Genomic DNA, 17,615 nt, shown 5'->3' on the forward strand with positions numbered 1-17,615 from the left:
TGTGGAGAAATATTGTTTTACCATCATCACCAATGTTCTTGGTAGTAAATGGTCACTGAAGAATCTCAGATATCCAGTGTCACAGAGCTTGAATAAAATAGGATCAAAAGCGTTAAAAGTTGACAGTGGAAATTTGTTTGACAAAATTCTCAAACTCTAGAGAGTAGCACGAATCCCACAGTAGCTTTCCATCTCCTAATACTTTTCATGCTTTTGACTGTGATCAGATATGTGTGTTCTTTAGACTATAATATATATCTAAACATTTAGCCCGGGAAAGTTTTCCTACTGTACCTCCTGGCAGTAAGCTTTGCTACTCCAAGAGGACATGTCCGGAATCGTCCTCTTTTCTCTGTTTTTGGTTGCTGCCAAAACAGAGGCGGCCTGCAGATGGGGAGTCGTGCTGAAGTAGGTTAGAGGAGTAAAGTGCAGAGTATTTCCCACAGGTTGTGTGTGCTGAGCTCTCCTCAATAGGGCTCTATCTTGCTTCTAACCCAGGCATATGACAGTGTGTCTTGAGCTTTGATTTGTGTCCCTATGTGCAGTAGACTGGGATTGAACTTGAACAGGGTCAGGTTAACTGGCTTCTGCTTGTGGATGATTGTGTGATGAAGTGTGTTTATGTTGCATTCTGGTGCTTCTAACTTTACCTTGGCCCAGACCCTGTTCCTTGGTATATTTTCACTTCTGATATGAGTAGGATAGGGTTTTCCGGAGCATGGCTGGACATTCTTTGCCATGAATTTGTGGTGTTGGTTGGGGGAGTTCTACTGTGGGTCAACAAAGTGCACACTCAGCTGTGGAGACCACCCTGTCCTCATGTGAACTCTCCATTAGTCACAAAAAGGCAAGGAAATATTGAATTTTGCAGAACTTATAGTGGTAGTAAATGAACCAAGATTAATGTAGCATATGTTTTGTAATATGTGTGTCTAAATGTACTGTATATTATAATGTGAACAAGCTTATGACCAAGCCAGGACTTGGTGTGTATCTTTCTAAAAACACAGAGCCAAATGAGTCCCATGAGTATTTGGCTTCCTGCTAGGCCAGAGGGAACAAAGGACTATAGAGAACTCAGCACTCATCGTGGGACAGATATGTCTCTCTGTCTCCAACCCAACTCTCCAAAGCCCCATCTGAAACACACTTTCTGGGCCGCAGTGCCAGCGGACTTGGTGTCCGCAGCCAAATTCAGATGCAGCTGCCGGAGGGACAAATAGTGTAAGGCAGTTGTAGGAAGAGGGGTGCCTATTCCAGAATGTACTTCACCCTCCAGCTCCGGAGCTGAGGCAGATGGAGAAAGCATCAATCAGGTTCATCTCCCAGATATGGGAAATGGTGTTGAAATCATGAATAAGCAGTATGGTTGTGCATGGCAGCACTTAATCCAGTCACATGTAAGGATGGATGGTTCCTGTGTGGGGCCGAGTGGTGGGGAAGAACTCCAAAAGGGGCAAACATACAAATCTAACACACAATAATTTCTTCTTTCATATCCAGACATCAGAACTCAACTTTGTGTTGGCCTTCTTGAAGTCTGCATTTTCCCCTTGTGTTCTCCGTGAACTTCTGGTAAAGTTGTTATTGCTTTTTTAACCAATGATACAGACTGGTTCAGACATTCCCTCAATCACGTCTCTTATTGGAAACCTTTCTCTTTGGCTTATTGTCAGAGCAGCCTGATATGTGACACTGACCAGTTTAGGCCTAGCCTCAGTCAGCACTTTGTAATGGCTCTTCCTGCTGACCTGTCTTGTGGTGTTTTACTAAGTGAATGATCAGAGCAACTACAATAAACTGCAGAGTATTGAATAGCCTCTCGGCTCACCATGTCTTCAGGCATTTTGATTCTGGCCCCTGAACCACAGCAACCACACTGCTTTTGCTTCCATCCAGAATCTGGCATTTCTGGATTTCTTCAAGCTTGAAACCCCCACATTATAAATGCTGAGGTGAAAACGGACAGGTTGGCACTGCTGCTGGCCTCCTGAAGAAGAAAATGAAACCGTTTATTTCACAGCTTTTGGCCTGTAATTGAGTAGACGGCATTTGTCATATGTTTTGATCACTTAGTGTCTGAAAATCTCAATGAGGTCAAAATTACACAAAATCTATTTTCACGCAGGCGGTAATATATAATTATACCGATGAAATGAATTGGAACATCATTTCTCATCATTTGTCTTGGTAGCACATTGGCCGATCCAAATAATAGTGTTTGCTAAATACATTTCTCCATAACCTTTGCTGCTTTCGATTCTGCACTAGGCCTAGTTGTTGCTCTAATACAAGCCTCATCCCCTGGGGTGAGAAAAAAAACTTAGAATCAATCCAACCACACTGTAATTTATTTCACCCAGGCTCTGGCTGCTTCTATTGGGATTCCTGGAAGGCTGTCCAGACAGAGGGAACATGATTTAATCCAGCCTCAGTGGCTGGTGCGATAAGACCTCAGACACACCCAGATTTTCACAAGGGGAAATATTCTGCCAGGACCCACAATTATCCAAGTCATAATGACTAGAGATTTTATCAAAGAGAGATTGGGCTTTAATTGCTCACCGATGTTTGGCCTTATGTCTTTGTTTTGGGAGAAAGCCGCGTATCGTTAAATCACTGCAGATGTTTTTATGACTAGGTGTTTTCCTGTTAATCTTAGTTTATAGTATGGGACACATTGGACTACTGGTACTACTGGCAATGTTAAATTAAATTCAGTTAAAATGTCAGCATTTAGTAATTCTTGTTTATTCTGACTTTTTGCTAGGCTCTATGAGATGACATTATTCATGTATCCAAGAACAACATATTACAATTCTGTAGTTTTTATCATTCATCATTATCACTCATTAACTGCTGCTTTTATTTAAAATCTTATCGCCTCTCTTATGTGTAATCCTAGTTTTGTTTGACCACATCAATGTACCCCGTCAGGGGCAAGGGCAAATAAATAAGTATTTATATACTGTGTGTGTGTGTGTGTGTGTGTGTGTGTGTGTGTGTGTGTATACATATGTATAATATTTATTTATACACACACACACACATTAACAAAACAATTCCATGTGGCAGAAAAAACTTTGTATCACATTTACACATTTACCTCAGGATTTTATTGAAAGAACACACAGGGACCTCAGTGGCGAATGATGAATGGATGAGGCCGTTCTGCATAAAGCCTGAGGAATGAGATGTGTGGCCACAGTGGGGTTTGACCACTGGTGGTTTGCTGCGCTGACTGGGTGGGTCAGAACAGATTAATTCTTTCTCAGCCTGCAGAGACTTTTTTTCACCTCCTAAAATACACCAAGGTTGTTAAGACAGAGACCAAATCCTGAATTAAACTTCCCCCTCTTTGCCTGTTGGCCATGAAAGCTAGATAAAACATGGGAGAAAAACCCTGCCCTGCCAAAGCAAGAACAATATAGACTTAAAATATCCAATTCATTTCTTGTCAAATATCAAATATAAAAGATGACTAAGTGCCAAATCAAATTCTGATGAAACAAATCATACTTGGAGCAGGAATCCCAGTCTTATTATCTTGCTGTTTCTAATCTGGGATCATAGTTAATGTCTTGGACGTCACAGAGATTCATAACACTATTGGGCTTTGAAAAGCAAAACATGAACAAGAGTCAAGTGTGTATGTCTAAGATAATGCTCTTGACTAACACCTCCTGGGACTAGTTTGTAACAGTCTGCACTCTTCTTCCTTGTCTACAAGCTTTAGTCTGTTAAATGTGGAGCACCATCTGTTCAGCTATTTGCCGAAAAACATCTCTTTCTCTTGACAGTCTCAAATATAAAATCTAGAGCAGAAAGGGACATTATTTATGTCCATAGTAAGGTGTGTTTTTCTTCTTTGGGCTGCACGGTTTATTCCTAATCTCTTAACTGTTGCAGTGCCACTTGGTAGGGAGCATTTAAAAGCTTTGGAATAGGGCCAATATGCTTTGTTGCACTGAAATACTGTTTGTATCCCTCACACAGTGCTCTGTACAGTATTGCCTTTATCTTTGATTACAAAATTGCATATTACCCAAACACTCATAAATCTCCTCTTCCTTTGTTGCCAACAGTGTTTGCAGTGGTTTAGCAGTACAACGTTTTAATTGTTTCAGCTGCTGTTTGCACAATATTTTTGATTTCTGCTGTTCCCGCCAGTTAGACGGATGATCTGTATGTCCGAGCGCAAGCTTTGAAATCAACAATGGTCTTTAATGCTTTCTCTGAATGAGATCAATGTGTGAAAACTGTGAACCATTAAACATTTTGTTTAAAAAAACCTCTTGATTGGTTGTAATCCTACCGATAGTTTCAGAGGTTTGTCATTTTCAAGGTCATGTCCAGTCCAACACAAAGAGAACTGAGAAGAGGCAAAGTGACAAGGCTGGGAGCTTGGAGCTATTGGGTTGTGCATTGTGATCAAGGATCATGCCAGACACCTCTGCCTGCTGTCAGACTGTGTTGTTTATACAGTCTATTCAATGCCATATGGCTCCGTCCAACAACCAGACAAACTCTTCATATCAGTCCTTTTTCTGCATAAGGTGCCATAAGCCAACAATCCGAGCCATTAGGTGTGGGTTCTGCCTTTGGTATTCTCAAACAAATCAAATTGAAAAATGAGCTTTGTCAAGGGAGACTTGTGCTGAGCTTGTGTTGTGAGGGCTGGTGAAAAACCATTTAACATCACAATCCTTTCCAACCTACTTGGCATCCTAAGCCCAGAACAACTAGGCTCTCTGTCTGAAATACATTAGTTGCAACTGACAAATATGCTTTAATTCATGGGGAATTATAGAGAGAGAAGATAATGAGAGCAACTCAAAAACTAAACTGTTAGTAAATTAATCAGCTGTGGCCCATGGGTTACTGTGCATTGCTTCACATAAACACTGTTCTGGCTTCGTCACAGAGTGGGCTACGAAGATGGTTTAAGATGTAATCTCGGTCACTTCGTGTGTGTGTGTGTGTGTGTGTGTGTGTGTGTGTGTGTGAGTGTGTGTGTGTGTGTGTGTGTGTGTGTGTGTGTGTGTGTGTGTGTGTGTGTGTGTGTGTGTGTGTGTGTGTGTGTGTGTGTGTGTGTGTGTGTGTGTGTGTGTGTGTGTGTGAGCGTGAGTGTGAGTGAGTGAGAGAGAGAGAGAGAGAGAGAGAGAGAGAGAGAGATGAATCCAAAGTTTCCGGAGAGGCTCCCGTTTCCCTGTGGACAACTCACAGAAACAACACAGTCACTATTGGGATTATGGGAAGTGGTGTTTTCCAAGCCCCTACTACAGGGCTTTCTTGGCACTTGAACAAAGCCACCTAACTGAATTTCTCCACGTAAACCTCTCCCACCCAACACACTCTCATCAAATCTTCAAAGTACACCTAGTATTTGGCATTGCAGTATAATTTATCATGTTTTATGTGCAGCATCAGCAGAAGATCAGAGGGTTTACAGGATTTTGGACTGTTCTCCAGTTCTTGGTCCTGGTTTGACTGTGAGCTTTTTGTGCTTCAAAACTGCCTCCTCGCCAGCTCATCTGGGTCAAGAAGCGTGACTGGAACTGTTATCCGTGCTGCCTGTCATGCCTTCATGAGAGCTAATATTCACATGTTGTAATACCTAGTTCAAAGATATGCAAGTGTGCCAAATAATACTTTTGCAACGCATTGGAAGCTGTACAGGTCTTTTGTGGACATTGTAGACTCTTGGCCATCACTATGATTTGTAATTTCCTCAAATGTGATGAGGTTTGGCTCTAATTGCTTTCCGTACATGAGAAATAAGTGAGGATGAGTGGACAGCGCCAATAGCTTTATATCTTAGTTGAAGGCCTCTGTTGATATCATGTGTAAACTGAGGCTTTGATCAAGTGTTTGGACTGAGACTTATCAGTGTAGTTTCTCTTTGAATGTAATCTTTGAGCACATGTTCTGAAAATGATATAATATATATCATCTACTAGACCCAGATGCTTGCATAGACTGTATGCAAGTGACTCTCCCAATGTAATCAAAGTGTCTAAATTATTTGGCCTCATGATTTCAGCAATGTTTTTTTCTGTGGCCATTGCTAAAGGAATTTGTTTTTAGAAATACACTTATTGGCTTTCCAAGAGTTAGATCTGAAGTTTGAATGAAAAACACATTTAATAAATTCAATATATTTTTTCAATGACTTTTTATTTGCCTCAATTCTGTATTTGTACCACATGCTAATTCAGCAGGTCTCTTATCAGAGCTATTAGTCATTTAATTAAAACTGTATGGCCATCATTTGATATCCAAGACATTGAACCCCATCTGTCTGTTCAGACCTTGTTCCTTATAATCTTGGCAAAATTTGTCTTCAAAATTGCTTTCAAGTCACCCAGAACAAAGCGGGGGAATGGTTCATCCTGAGGCCTTGAAGTTCCTAATGATGACATCAAACGTGCAGAGTGAGCCGTGCTTGCCCTCACTGCTCCCCTGATCTGCAGGCATAGAGGGCAGCGGTGAGCTCATGATGGGAGGAAGTCACTTTGCCATGTAAAAGGGAGAGAGACAGAAAGAGTAACATCTGGCCAAGTCTAGGAAGTGAGGCAGGATGCTTGCAGGCCAGGTGTCACTGTTAGCAATGGAAAAACACAATCATAATTTGGATTGGACGGTGTTGCAGGGTTAGCCACCTCCTGTAAGTCCTTACCACCTTGACACTAGCACCTCTTGTTTCACATCCTATTCCCGGGAGCCGCCCTGGAGATTTAGGATCCGGGCCAGCAACTGTCAGCTATACTGTAGGTGTGCTGCCTGTTGTCTTTCAAAAAAATGACGTGGGAGACCATTATCAAATGTTTATCTCCCTTTTACCCTTTTCATTTAGTGTCCTTTTTCCTTGGCAGCCGGAATGTGTTTTGTGAATAAAGAGACATGCGTAGGCCTGTGCTACACCTAGCACAGCTGGGACAGGGTGTGTGTGTGTTGTGTGGGTTTGTTTGTGTGTGTGTGTGTTGAGTGTATGCATATACATTTTGTGCATTGTGCACACATCTTTTTATTTGCCCGATCTGCGGGTCGACAGTGCTGATACAGTGTGTAAATACGTGGTGTGTGGCGAACAACCACATGTAATTAATGTAAATGTTAAAGCATGGTTTATATCCTCATTTGGGGTTTGATTACAGCCTCAATTACATTACAGGGCCACAGGTGTGCTTTATAGAACTTTTCCTCTGATCTACCCGACATGGTTCATCTTGCTGTCTTGCTCTACTGTCTGGGCGGATCAGTGGGATCCAGATGTTTTTTTGCATGGCTGATTTCCTGCACTCCCCAAGCTTTCTTACAACCCTAGAGATAGGCCTGTCTGCCTGTCTTTCTGTCTGAGAGGCACGCGCCTCCCCCAGGTCGTTCACATGAGTTCAGCTTCTAGGTCGTGCTACACAGGCTCAGTAATTGACCCAAATCAAATGCTCACTGGTAAAAAACGTGCCCCTTGCAGCCCTGGACCATCTTAGTTCTTCGACCCTAGTTTTAATACTTCCTTCAGCTCGGTGCAAAACTCAGGATGTTGCTCCCAGGTTGGCCACAGTCAGACAGAACATGGAGTTCATAATCGAGTCAAGCAGACACAATGGGAGATGGAAGGATTTTGTAGTCTTGATAGAAAAATCTAATGTCTGTAATCACAAACTTTTCTCAGACCACCCGCATACAGACACGCACACACAAACTCAAACCTGTGAGTCTTGTTCCCTTTGGTTGCCAGTGATCAGTGATGAAAAATTGTCTCTTGCGAAATTTCTTTAATGTCAAACAGAATCTTTTTATTATTAAGTGAGGGTCACGGCTCTGTGACTTACAGCACATGTTAGTTGAGAAACCCTATGTGCTAAAGAATGATATGATATTATTAATTTGATTAAAGCAAAAATGATTTCCAAATCATTTTGTCTCATCTATAAAATCAATTAAGCAAACCTATGACCTAAGACAGCATGTTTGTCTTGCAGGAATATTATTTTCTGTTGCACACACTGACCATATTTAAATGGATTTCACGGTGATGTGCATACATTGCTGATGGGTGTATCTTTGTGACTGTATATATAATTGGGACTTTAACGTTTGTCTGAGGTCATATGTTTCTGGTCTTGTGATGATGTGAATGGCAGGACCCAAGTAAGAAGGGGACCCTCAGACTCCTTCCCTCAGCAGACTGGGACCTCCCGCACTGTGAAACGTTATCCATCATCCTCTGGGCCCATTACCTCCAACTCTCTACCCAGCAGCAATGGCTACGCTAACGTCCACAGCACTGAGCACAGGAACTGGCATGGACACAAAAATGGGCATAGCAATGGGCACTCCTTTAACACTCACAGGCCTACTAGCGACAGCCAGCCGCACGGACAGTTCAACAATGCATTATTACCGGCAGGTAAGAACAAAAAACAGATCTATTACACCCTGTGAAATGTATATCATAAAACTGAGATCTGTTCTCACTTTACATGCATACTTAACATTTCCACTCTCCTTAGCCATTTTAAAACAAACACTTTTTACCCAGAATACAATACATTTGTACATATGTGTGGTGTCACCATTGAATGGAACATTAGTCACAAGAAAAATAAATGGCCAGGCGGCACTTGACTTCTCCCACTGTCCACCCATCCCCTTCTATGGTCTGCATCACACCAGACAGACAGACGTTTGATATAAAAGCTGCATACAGTGTGTGTGTGTGTGTGTGTGTGTGTGTGTGTGTGTGTGTGTGTGTGTGTGTGTGTGTGTGTGTGTGTGTGTGTGTGTGTGTGTGTGTGTGTGTGTGTGTGTGTGTGTGTGTGTGTGTGTGTGTGTTGACGCTTTGATATTTTTTGGAAACCTGCCCTGTCACTTTTCTGACATGACAGGCACTGAACCCTGGCGCCTCTACCCACAACAAAAAGAAATGTGATCTGGTCTTTCCTTATTTTTAATTCTCCCTTCACTACTTCATCTTCGTCTGATCCACCATCCAGCATACACAGCTGCTTCTCTTGTTTTTTAGCCGTGTACCACAGCAACGGCTGTTGAACAGCTTCCCACCATTACACAATGTTAACTTGCACTGAAGCTCTCTTTGTCTCCTTTACACATACGCACATCCAAAACACCTTCTCCCCATGATAAAGGGCTTGGAGGCTAGCCTGTTACCTAATAGTATTCTTTCCCTCATTTGCTGGCCTGTGGCACATGTTCATTCCGCTGCAGCGTGCCGCTGCCCAGGCATCAGCACACACCCTCGCACACTTATAAACCTCCCTTTGCCCAGATGGGGATTGTGTCACAGTGAGGCTGAAGGAGGAAGGATGCAGCTCGTCTCCAGCCTGTCTCTGCTGCTGCTCCTTCTCACCCAGGTGTGTGTGTGTTTTCCAGGGGCCAATCTCACCTCGAACTTGGACCGCATTAAGATCATCTTCACACCCATGCTGTGCCGCAGGGTGTGCAGTGGCGGGCGCTGCTACAACAGCTGTGAGAAGGGAGACATCACTACGGTCTACAGCGAGACCTCGCACCAGCTGCAGCAGCAGCAGCAGCCAAAGAACCACGGCTTCAGACTCTGTGAGTGTCAACTCTTGGGCCTCCGATTATCATTAACCCTTATCCTTCTTGTCTGCTTGCCATCCGTCATCTTCTCTTCTCCTCACTGTCACTGCTTCTCCTACTTTCTCTTTCCTTTTTTTATGGGCTGAGCTTGACAAAATGGGTTCCCAGTGGCATGCTGTCTGTTCACAATACCAACCTCAAAGAGGAGACAGAGTGGCGGAGATTAAATCTCAGAGCTACGCTAAAACTCTCACTGTCAAAGAGAAAGAGAGACGGAAAGTGATAGAGATGGGGGTAGACCAGATTAAAAGATGGCTGTAATAGGGGGCTAATCTCCCCGCCGCACACACACACTCACTCACACACACACACACACACAGACACACACATGCACACGTGGAGCTGGTGGTCCCACGCTCCCAACACTTAGCCCCATCTCTTTGCGGTTTACACCTCGTGGTTGGCCCCACCGTTAACCATTTTACGTGCTCCCTGGGAGAGCAGGAACGAATGAAAGAGGAGAGGGAGAGGCAGAAAGAGAGAAAGAGTAGCAGCATGAACAGGATTTTATAGGGATTACAATAAACCTTCCATTTATCCGGGGGGCTTTGCTCCAAATTCACACAGGAGTGTCCATGGGAAGGAAAGGGGCGGTCAATGCCAAGGTTGGGGTCGTACCCCGGCATGTTTCTTAGTTTTCTCATCAGTTTTAAGGGTCCGGTTAGGGTTTACACTAATTACTACTTGTGGATTAGAGGCTGCACATACCACACACACATACAATTTCTCTCTAGATACAACTTACATACATACAAACTCAAACAAGCACATAAACATGCAACCAACTTTTATTCAAATGCACAAGGCTCTTTGGCGAAGACCTAGCTGACCAATGAATATATAAATAGGTTGATGTTCCAGATTTATGTGCCCATTAATGGGGTTTTGGAACATGGCAAAGATATTCCAAACACTTCAGCGTCCTGGCAGAGGCCTTTACATTCCTGGCACCTCCACGTCTTCCTGAGCATTGGGTTTGTTTTTATGTCCCATTTTCATTCTTGAGAAATCCTTCATTATGCAAAAGCATGTGTTAAAGAGTGTGTTAAAAAGAGATTGCTTTCCATTTAGGCTTGCATCCTGTTATTGCCTGGGTGTGCGTGTTCGTAGAGGAATGTCAAGTGGACAGCAAACAGTTATCTCATGCTGTTGTTATGTTCCCTACACGGTGCAGTAAAGTCTGGCTGGATAATTACAACAGGCTCCCCTGATAGGCACCCTATGTACAACATTTACCTTAAAGCCTGATATTAGATTGAGTAGAAGTCTGTTTATTGAGTGAGAAGTGTGTGCATGTGTGTCTCTCTGTTTGCTTGTTAGAGGTTTTTAAATGGACAGACAGATAGGCAGACATGGAGTGTGGTGCGCAGAGTCGACAGAAGGTGGTTGTCTAAGAATAGTTCCTGCCCCATGCTGGGGTGGGACTGACCTGACACAGACCAGTGCAGACCTGCATCCCACATTAAAAGGATTTAATAGTCTCCTTGAGCTTATAATTTAGCCAACATGTCTAATCACAGGAGGCCTTCCTGTGTGTGGACACCTAGCTGGACCTCTCTCTGTCTGTCTTTCCACATCTTTTTTCTCACATTGTCCGCATCTTTCTCTCTCCATTGCTGTCTCTTTTCTATTTTCAATCTATTCGATTCCCATTCTCCTCTCCTAATCCCTTTCATTCCGTCTGTTACTATTCTACTCTTATTCCATGCCTCCCTCTCTTCCTCCTCCAGTCTCACTGTTGTTGATGCCATGTGACAGGGAGCTCATTCCCTACATGCCATAGAGACTGTCCAGCGTCTCGTTGTTCCTTGTTTGCACCCTGTTAGCGTGTAACTGTCTGTCTCTGTCAGAGAGGACTTAGCTCACAGCATTTTTTCATTGCTAGCATCTTCTTTTATCTCATACTTTGTGGACCATCTGCTTCTCCAGCTGTCTTGTAAAGCAGTCCTCAAATTTGTGGTGTATGGTGCCTCCTCAGCTGGAAAGGTGCAGTGCTTCTTTTTTTTCAAACGCTGGGCCCCCGGAATGAGGCTTTTCTTATTCTTCACGGTTGGATAGATTTTTTTTCTCCATTTGATGGTCTTTGATGTTTTGCGTTAGGTGAGGTCAGGTTAGAGGGAATCCGTAGATGAGAACAGGCCCAGGTATGTAGGGTGCAGGGCTGGCACCCATCCCGTATGCCAAAAGATAAGGCCAGTGAAAGAGCTGTGCAAGCAGCAGTGTCAAACACCATCTGGCCACTGCTGGCCTTTTTCTCTTTCTCTGCCCATGGTAAATTGAAAACTTTAAATCAAACTGAAGATTGAGCATGGTTTGTGATCCAATTTATTTATATCATGAAAATCCAGTTGCACTCTTTTTGAAATTTTGTCCACGATTTCATAGTTTGGGAAATTCACATTATTTCCCCCTTGTCAGCCAACCAATTGACTATTCAAATATCCATGCACTTGATATTTTCTCAGAATTATTGCAAGATGAATCATCACTCATCATCACCACACACTGGAGTATGTAATTACTGATGCAAGACAAAACATGCCAATGAAGGAAGTGCAGCATGAGTCCCTCAGGACAAAGTTGCAAGGGATGTCTGGTAGGGCCAGAGAACAGAACAGTATGACCATTGCTAACTGTTTCCAAACAAAGCCTGTCCACATGAAGCCTCAGCACATGCTTTTCTTATTAGGGCCTTCCCTTCTGTTTCTTATTCCTGGACCCTTGTGCATGAGGATGCATAAATCTGTGCAATTAAATGTGGTGTGTTGTATACCCTAACAAATCATTCATGTCTAATAATCTTTACCTCTGACGCACCCACCCCTGTGTTTCTCTCTTCCTCCTCTCTGCAGTCTTCTGTCAGATACCCTGTCTCAACGGAGGCCGATGCATCGGCAGGGACCTGTGCTGGTGTCCGTCAAACTCAACAGGGAAGTTTTGCCACCTGCCAGCCCCGCCTCCAGCCAGACCCACCCCTCACAGCCACAAGGATGCCAGCCACCAAGGGCCAAAATCTCCCTCACAATCCATGTACACTCTACCGCTATCCAATCAGCAAGGTAACTATTAGGTAACTAGTAACTACTTGTATAGATAGTTGGCAAACTACTGGAGCTGGTGAGCTAGCCATTAATGTGAGCGATAGTCAGTTTCAGTATCTTTTTCCTATGTACTGTGGTCTTTACAAAACCCCTGGCATTTTGTTCTTGATTATACATATTGAAAAGGCGAAAATAAGTTCAGAGAGACTGTCAGTTAGCTTACAAGCTTGTTTCATGTGGACTCCAGCTCGACTCTGGTTTCAAATGTTAAGTTTATACTCTAATAGAGGAGCGGGATGGTGCAACACAACTTATTTGCTCCATTAGGGATTCAATGGCTCTTCACAGTAAAGATGGTTTGCTATTGGTCAGTTGAACTCATCACAAAAGATTTATTCCACTGATTGCAGCAATTCCAGTTAAATCACTTTAGCAAAATGTCATTTCTTGAAATGCTGGTGTGATGGGGGCCTTTATACTTTGCCAATTGCTCCACTCCTCCTTGTTGTCGCAGTTTATCTTTTTGAAATGCGCACAAGTCAACTCCTTGTTTTTCAACACTATTTACCCTGTAGTGATCTGCTGCCTTTGCTGGCCAGCAGTGGAGCTCCGACACTATGTTGAGCAGAATGAATAATGGATAAGTAAATGGAAGTCCTCATATTGTTTGCACAATGCTGCTTTTATTAAACAGAAGTGGTTATTAGAAACAGAGCAAGGCCACATCATGAAGTTATAAGAATGAATGTAAAAGATTTACTCTTACTTTCTGTTTCTCCTGATATCCTTGTTTTATTTCCTACTTGTGTCTTGCTCAGCATCTCGCTCTATGTTACAGTAACTAGAAGCAGAAGAGTTGTCTTCAATAATTTAAATTCCACTCAGAAATCTTCCATCAACTATTTTGAATTACAGTACATAATTAAATGACATGAGTCCAATGTATTGTCATGTCACAACCAAAACATTATCCTTCCTGTCCGTATTTTTTACATATACACTCAGTTTCATGTCCAGGACTCTTTTTAAGGTCTTCTTCATCTCCTTGGACTCTCCCTGCATCTGTCTGTGCGACTATGATTTATGAGAGTAGATCAGGATTCTGGGAAAAAACCCTGGCACTCCATGAAGATAGATACTTCCCCTCTGTCAGAAAGACAAAAGAGCTCATTCTCCACATTGCCACATCTTCTCAGCTCCCCCCCAAAAAATCTGTTCTTGGTCTATAAGATGATTTGATTGAAACCAGAGAACTCAAAACTCTTCGTGTTGTTGTTGTTTTGTATTGTCTTAATAGTGTCTTCATTGCCAGGAATTCCCCACGTAGATCTCATAACTTGGTGGTGAAGCAAGCTAAGTGTGTGTTGAACAAGTTTGTGCAGGATGTTAGCTGATAGCTTGCAAACTGCAGTATGTATATACAGCTTTTATCCCTTGGCTGAGGATGCTTCCACTTACCCTATTCAAAATTTGAAACTATAAACTATCCACTATAATGTGTAAACTGTGGGTCTCTCTTTCTCTAGTGTCTCTCCACCCATCCTTGGTGAACGTACACATTCAGCACCCTCCAGATGCCGATGTCCAGATCCACCAAGTAGCTCGGGTTCAGCCTGGGCAGAGACCGGCCACCACAGATGGGGCTCACTCTGTCCAACAGCGCTCCCAGCCTGGCAATGGACATGAACCCACCACTGAGCATAGCAGCAGCCATCCCCACACCAATGGGAATGGGAATGGCCATGGCCAACCACACAACCGCCAGAACGGACATGTTGGAAGATGCTTTCAGGAAACAGTCGATGGAAAGGTAGTGTGTTAAGTCATTAAACCACCCTATGCACACTGTCATCCTGAGCTGATGTGAGTCACCTGGTGTATCCTAGCCCATTGTAGGCATTGTTGACACCAGTGACTGAAAGTGTTGTTTTACCACGTTCTCATTCCATCCCCTACTCTGATTGCTGCTGTCTCAAACAGAAAGTGGGCCTGTTGCTATGATTTATGCATGTCCAGAATATATGAGATCTGACCAGACTGGTCATGTCCTGTTCCACCAGTTCCCTGCCGGCATTTTATGAGTTAAGACGCGTTCAGAGGAGAAAGGATAAGCTTAAAAATCAGCCCATGTGGTTCTCTTTGTAACTCAAATGACATTCATGGTGTGTATGGTACTGTGCAAAAAGTATGACAAGCACCACAGATTTTCTATACTTTGCATGGTCAGGATAATGTACGTATGTCACAACAGACATGCATCAAAGAGGGAAAAAAAGATATTAGGAAAGGGAAGCGCTTAAGTGGCAGTGCGTGAGTTTGGCTTATCTGAGGCTAATGTTTTCTTGGCTGTTATAAGCCATAATGGATGACTCTCACAACTACACAATCTGCAGTAGAGGTGTTTTCGCCAGCATTAGTCCTTGAACAAGTTTGTTTGTGCTGATTTGCAGCTCCTATTTTCTCAACTCTGGTTTCTTAGAGAGCTTAAAATTAAAGCCTCCAGTCAATGCTTTTTCAAAACCCCAATGAACTGCCCCAGAGTACAAAAGCTTTAGGCGGTAGTTTTCCCTCTTTTAAAGCCAGTATGCCAGTTTGGTGTTCTCCAGAAGAATGTCCTCTCTGTTGCCTCAATCTTTATTGGCCAAAAATCCAATAAGGTCTGATGGGAATCTCTCTTCCTAATTAGCCAAGTGCAATAATAAGGCATGCCAGGAGGTGCATAGTTGTTCTTGAGACTCAGCGCTTATGTCCTCCTCCAACTAACTAGTTTCAGATGTGTCTGGTTCCCTCTGTCCTTGCAGATAGGTGTACAAGCACTTTCTGACACGAACACACTTACATATTCTGCCCTTGCCAACACACACACACACACCCACACACACACACACACACACACACACACACACACACACACACACACACACACACACACACACACACACACACACACAAACATTTGAACACAAACAAGCATGCATGCACAAACATTCTCAGAATTCGTTTCTGAGATTTAATGCAGATGTGTGTTGTTGTAGTGTGGCAAGCCTTTGCCAGGCCTAACCAAACAAGATGATTGCTGTGGAAGCGTGGGCACCTCCTGGGGTCTAAACAAGTGCCAGAAGTGTCCAACCAAACCAGGTAAGCCCTCCTAACTAAATCCATTAGATCTGAGAATTTTCTGTTCTGCTCTGTTTCATTACACAGTTAAATTTGATCTATTTCTAATCTAGTTGGTATTTCTGTTGGTATTGTTTTCTGTTGTGCCTTTGGTATGTGGATCCCTTGGTATTCTTGTGCTATTATTCACATTGGTTCAAAACAACAAGACACAGCTGGGCTCTACTTTCATAGTGTTGTTTATTTAGGCGTTAAGTCAGTGATGCAGCAGCAGTTTTTTATGCTTTGTGGACTTTTACAGCATTTATCACAGGCCTCAACGATACTGATGAGGATTAGCACATTGCAGCCTTCATTAGATTCCTAAACTCCTCTGAGGCGGCTGTGTGACATTGCCATGCACCCAGTTGTAAAAAGTAAGCTGGTTTCGCTTCCATACAACTAGGACGCAAATGAAAACATATTTAGCATGAAGATGAGAGCCTGGCAGGAGTGCCACCCACTCTGCGGGCAGATCGAGCCAACGTGGCATGGCTGGAAATGAACAGCCGCAGTTCAACTGCTTCCTAACCAGAGCTGCGGTAGGTTTGAGAAACAGCAGCAGGGTGGTTGCACGCCGTCAAACAGGGTGGGTGGTGACACTCTTTACTGTAGATGGAGACTCAGCGTAACAGCTCTGCGTGTTATTTGGAGGGCGTGCTTATTTGGTGGCACATGGGGACATTTCCCGACACTTACACATACATTCATATTACGGCCATGTTTGCAGATGTCATTTGGCTGTCAAAATCTCCGTACCCTGTTGAATGTCTGACCAGACCCTAATCAGAAGCAGACATTATCCTTCACTGTCTCCTCCATTTATCATAGATGATGATTCATTTTTTTTCTCTCCCTCTCTCTATCTCCCTTGGCATGCCAGATTTCTAAGTCCCTGGCACGATCTCCTTTGGCTCCCAGATGTTTTCCTCTGCTTCTTCCTTTGAAGTCTGAGGGAGAAACATAGCGAATAGCCCATTTGCTCATTTTTGTCTCTGTTTTTCGGGAGAGCATACTGTAAGCCTGGGGTCCCAGGACACACGCAGGCAGGGAAGGAAAAATAGAGAGAATAAAAAGAGATGAAAAATGTCAAAATGAAGTCATTTAGTATGTTTTAATAAGAGAAATGCTTTGAATTTCTCTCAATTGTTATTGTTCCCAGTTTAGACACTTGGCTAGATGTTTCAGCTCAATTTCTCTCTTACTGGCCGAGGTTTGTATACTTTCTTACGTGTTCGACAGGATTGATATATAACCTGAAGACAACAGCCCCTGAAAACAACCTTTTATTTCACAGTGTATTTGGTCAGTGTGTGGGGAAAAGTCATAGAGCTTTATGAGAGTCTCCTGTATTTGTTGTTAATTATGTGATAATGATCTCATGAAAATCTTACAAAAATGCACTTACAAAATGCACTATAGACTGAGAGGAATCATTGCTACTTCATTTTCTTTATTACATTTATGTATAAGATGCCAACCTGACAACACTATGATGGTGACAGTTCTGTTTTAGTAAGTCTTTGCCTCCTTTGTTTACTTCATATATCTCTATTAATCTCTTCTAGGCCCATCCTGCCTCCACATTAGTGTCAATATGTTTGCATCAGTATCGACTGATAATCAGCACAGTGCTTTATACAAATATAGTCTTATGATGTATTGATGTGGTTGCAGTCTGGTTGTATCTCTCTGTGAAGTCTGTGAATGTATATGCATTCCATCACAAAGTTGATTATATTATTTAGCTAGTTATTCAGTGTGACGATGTGACTATGATTCCCCATAATT

At 42.9% G+C, this 17,615-nt stretch overlaps 1 protein-coding gene across 3 annotated transcripts in view; it reads left to right on the top strand.

The window, feature by feature from the left end:
- The window catches only part of LOC117935646 (latent-transforming growth factor beta-binding protein 2-like), an 82,937-nt gene that overhangs the window by 20,317 nt on the left and 45,005 nt on the right, over nt 1–17,615 (top strand). For all 3 annotated transcript variants that reach the window (XM_034857965.1, XM_034857964.1, XM_034857966.1), the window contains exons 4-8: nt 8,148–8,413; nt 9,397–9,582; nt 12,480–12,686; nt 14,195–14,478; nt 15,704–15,806. In XM_034857965.1, coding sequence (XP_034713856.1) covers nt 8,148–8,413; nt 9,397–9,582; nt 12,480–12,686; nt 14,195–14,478; nt 15,704–15,806 — 1,046 coding nt within the window. The remainder of the gene's footprint in view (nt 1–8,147; nt 8,414–9,396; nt 9,583–12,479; nt 12,687–14,194; nt 14,479–15,703; nt 15,807–17,615) is intronic.

Source organism: Etheostoma cragini, chromosome 20 (assembly GCF_013103735.1).
Source record: "Etheostoma cragini isolate CJK2018 chromosome 20, CSU_Ecrag_1.0, whole genome shotgun sequence".
In the NCBI taxonomy this organism is placed as follows: Eukaryota; Metazoa; Chordata; class Actinopteri; order Perciformes; family Percidae; genus Etheostoma; species Etheostoma cragini.